The sequence below is a fragment of the Schistosoma mansoni genome, chromosome 7, assembly GCF_000237925.1.
Source record: "Schistosoma mansoni strain Puerto Rico chromosome 7, complete genome".
Lineage (NCBI taxonomy): Eukaryota > Metazoa > Platyhelminthes > Trematoda > Strigeidida > Schistosomatidae > Schistosoma > Schistosoma mansoni.
This window is the reverse complement of record NC_031501.1, coordinates 1,688,296-1,692,669: the sequence shown is the minus strand read 5'-3', so window position 1 is coordinate 1,692,669 and position 4,374 is coordinate 1,688,296. Positions and strand designations below refer to the sequence as shown.

Here is a 4,374-nt window from a genome sequence, read left to right as displayed (position 1 = left end):
TATTTTAATAACCCTCAGAATTCTTCATAAAGCCTTCACTGTCCGCCGGAGAGGCTAAAATCTTCTGTATAACGAACGCTAAATAGAAACGTCTTAGAAAACAAAGTAATTTGCTTCACATTCAGATTAGATAGTTACCTATTTTCTTAGTGATTTTAGCATGTTTTCGGAAGCTTACACACTATCAACATGGTACGTAAACATATAGATATGGGTGAATTTGAGATAATTTAACGAAAAACTACTAATACCAAATTCTGTAAGACGTAATCAAGAAATCGAGTTTGAAATGGACAGAATGGAATTGTATTGTAATATTAAAACAAATTAAAACAATACATTCAATTATACAGTAGCCGAGTAAATTATTCATCAAAATACTTTTCATTCGTGTGAAAGGATCAACCTCAATAATAATGCATGTCTTCAAAGTTCCTTCCTTGCTTTTTTCTGTTCGGGTACGGAGTAAGGATTAAAGACTGAATTTAATCGATACAGGTAAGATTGTTCACTATATTCGTTATGAAAACTGAAGCAGGTGGTTTTCTTAGGGGACCACATCCGGAGCCTTTGACCTAAAGGTCTAATCCGCAAGGCAGTGTAGCATCGTAAGGAGATGCAGTCTCATGGTAACCAATGACCAACTATTGATTTATACGCCATTTGTTCCCTCAGGATACTGGAACCCATGTGCACCACTGGTTTGGCATGAGGGTTTTCCAACTCCCCTAAGTAGACTTTCCGTGTCCACCAACCCGGTTAAAGCGCCGAACATTCGCTTTTCGTTCTGTCAGTTTCGTAAACAACAGTAATGCCACGAGAATGCAGTGGGTAGGATTTCCCTGACAGAGGCTATATACGCGTGGCCATGTGAGAGCGTTTTGAGAGGGAGAGCGGACTCTGCCCACTCTCGGCCGTACCAGAACATTTGGGAGCGAGGATATAAGTAGACTACATCACACTACTTTTATGGATACAAGAATTCCATACCACAATATGAATGAAAAATTAATTATTACCCAACGTTTTTCTAATAAAAAAATGATATTAAAGAAGAGAATTCAATTTGAACATCAAAGTTTCAATGTATCATTCTATAATTTACTTTTCCAATCTTACAATAAAAAAGTACAATTACGATTTACAATAGAATTTTTCTTGTTAACATTAATGAAATAAAGAAATAAAGAAGTAAAAAAAACAGCGTCTCTTATATAATTAAGAATAAAACATAATTGGAAATCTGATTTTTTTTTTAAAAAAAAAATTATTTTTAACTTTATTTTTATCTGGTACATATAAAACAAAAAAAGAAAAGAAAAGAAAGAAAAAAGAAAAAAGAAAAGAAAAATAAAGAAAATAAAGAGAATGAGAGAAGTACAATCGATACAAGTCAAATACATTCATAAGAAATTAATCAACATGAACAGATTACATAACAATAATATTCTATATCTTTCTTTTATGATTCAATGTTGAATGTTTTTGATTCAATAAAATAAATTTAAAAAAAAAACAAGAATTAATAACCATGACAACAGATTGATCATATAAAATCAATCGATTTATTTTGACACTTCCATGGAAACAAAAAAAAAACTAAAATAAAATGGCAGTCATCTTTTCTTTTTCTTTCTTTTTTTCTTCTTTATTTTTTCTCTTTTTTTCTATGAAATAAAATAATTAAACATGTAATAATAATAATAAAAGTTATTTGATATCTGAAGAAAAATGAGAAAAAAAACAGAGAAAAAAAGAAAAAGAAAATATCAGCCGGAAAAATGAAATTAGAATTTGGCATGAAGCCAAAAAAATAAAAAATTTTTTTTATTATTGTTAATGGAAAAATATATTTCTATCACAAAAATGAATTCAATGAATAAAACTATGAGAGTTTAAAAAAATTATGCATAAATGGAACATTTTTTTAAAAACATTTAAAGTTATATTAAATATTGAACATGTACACTTACATATATATATCTCTATGTGTATAAAGACAAGCATAGCAACAAATAAAAAAGCATAGCAACAACAACATCAAGTTCAATATATTTGATGAATAGATAAGTACAAAGTTCAAATTGGCGCTCAAATACAAAAAAAAATGAAGAAACAATAACAAATTTGAAAATTTATAATCTGATTCATGGAGAAGAGTTTTGTCCCTTTGAAACGGAATGTTGCATACAATAATGATGTAAAGTTTTATAAACAAATAAGAGGAAATAAACCAAAGAAACTATATATATGTATATAGACGGATCACATTGATAGTCGAAATGACATGAGCACATATACAATAAAGAAAATAGATAAACCATAGATGAAAAAAAGATAGTAGTTAACTTTCTTATGGAATTCAAAGAATCCAAAGGAGTATAACATTTATGTCTTCCCACCCTCCCCTCCCCCCCCCTCAAAAAAAAACAAGAAAACTGAATAGAATAAAAATCTACTATGGAATGTACAATGGTCATATTCAAGAATCCAAATAATAATTCACTTCATTAAAAAAAAACCAATCAATATTGGTAAAGATGAAAAACATCAATAAAATTTTTTAAAATAATTCTAATCCCTTTATGATACATAAAACATAAATGCAAACATGTTACCTTAGTAACTAAACACGAAGGAACAGTTAGGTAATAAAAAAAAGAGAAGTATAAAAGAAAAGAAAAGATTAAAGAAAGAATATGGTGCAAAAACCGAAAAAAGAAGATCAAATTGACCAGAAGGCAATATCATTTATACATTTATCGATTTATTGAAATATATATAAAATAAATATCTCTGTTTTTTTTAATTTTAATGTATATGATTTAAAACAAATGGATTGATTGATTGATTATGTAAATCCTGATAATGATTGTCGATTAATTGATTGTCTTGGTTCAATAGTTAATGATGCTTGATAAGTTTGTTCTTCATCAAGTAGTCTTGATGGATCTAATAAATAGTCAGTAACCTAAATGAAAGGCAATAGCAGAAACAACATTCGTTATAAAACTGATAAGTTCAATGCATTGGATGCTTATGGTATTAAAATCTTTATTGTTTTCTAGACTATCGTAATCTTTCACATTTCACCTTGTTAGATGATAAGAGGTAATCAGTAGAAAACGCTGGATACAAGTTTCGTACTTGACCGCCACATCAAGGTAAAAGCTACAGACTTAGACGAAACGGTCATCAGATCCTCCCTAGCTTCTAATGGTTTCACAACCAGTCTTGCATCCGATACGGATTGGACTCTACTGGTCACGGCTTCTCACTATAACTCTACGAAATCCATGTTGAAGTTAGCCACTAGTGAGATCATAGTTATTATCCACGATTCGCATGTGGATCGTCAACCAGGTAACATAGACGTTTATTCAAATTTGAAATCATAGTTTGTCGGTAGCAATGTTCACCAATAGGAGAACTGTTGTATCACAACCGAGATAAAGAAGAGACATTGCATTTTACAAATATTATCCCATAATGAAATTCATAAATAACTCAGTTTGGATTAATTTTCGTTCAAACAGGGTTATGAAGATTGTTGAATTTCCTATTAAATCATGAACCAGTCTAACTTAGATATTCATTAGAAACCTGGAAGTAGTGGACACCTTATTTCGCCCTAGTATGAAACTTCGCAGAAGTACCCATTTACAACGAAATGGTCATCCAGCTGTTCGTTATTTTCAATGATAGTCTAACAAAGATCAGTTCATGCTTTAAGCTTTGGAAATGCCAACAATCTAAACAATTTCCTCTATACTCATCATATGTATTATTTCAAAGTGAATTAATAGCACTTACTTCTTGTCTATGCGTTATAAGATAAGGTGTTTGATGATATTGTTGAACTTCACGTATTACATGAGCTATCTGTAATTAGAAGAAAGAAAACAGAACAATATTTAAGCTTTTATAAAACAGTTGAAATCATGAGTCAATTGAAGCTAAACCACCAGGGAAAACCTAGAAGCACTGCTTTAAGGCCGTTTAGTCCTATTATGGGACTCCACAGCAGTGAGCATCCACGATCCCGCACTCGAGAGAGTCGAACCTAGGACCCACCAGTCTCGCACCAGAGCACTTAACCGATAGACCACTGAGCCGGCTTCCAACGGTGTTAATGTCTAACTTCAACCAATCCACGATTTTGAGCGACCGTTCACCAATTGTCTTCAGTGAGTTGATATCTCTACAATAGACTTGGTAGAACTCCACTGGCCACCGCTTCCCACTAGAACTCAAGGAAATATCTCTTGAAGTCAGTCACTAGTGAGCATATGTTTATAGATCAGAGTTGGTTTTGTGGAGAATTTAGTATTTTCACAGTTGAAATCATGAGTCAATTGAAGCTAAACCACCATC

At 31.4% G+C, this 4,374-nt stretch overlaps 1 protein-coding gene across 1 annotated transcript in view; it reads right to left on the bottom strand.

The window, feature by feature from the left end:
* Positions 1 to 2,851: 2,851 nt before the first annotated feature.
* Positions 2,852 to 4,374, bottom strand: part of Smp_127770 (putative ras GTP exchange factor) — a gene marked incomplete at both ends in the record, with an annotated part of 111,860 nt that continues 110,337 nt past the window's right edge. The window contains one exon of the mRNA XM_018798590.1: positions 2,852 to 2,971. Within this exon, the coding sequence (XP_018653517.1) occupies positions 2,852 to 2,971 (120 nt within the window). The remainder of the gene's footprint in view (positions 2,972 to 4,374) is intronic.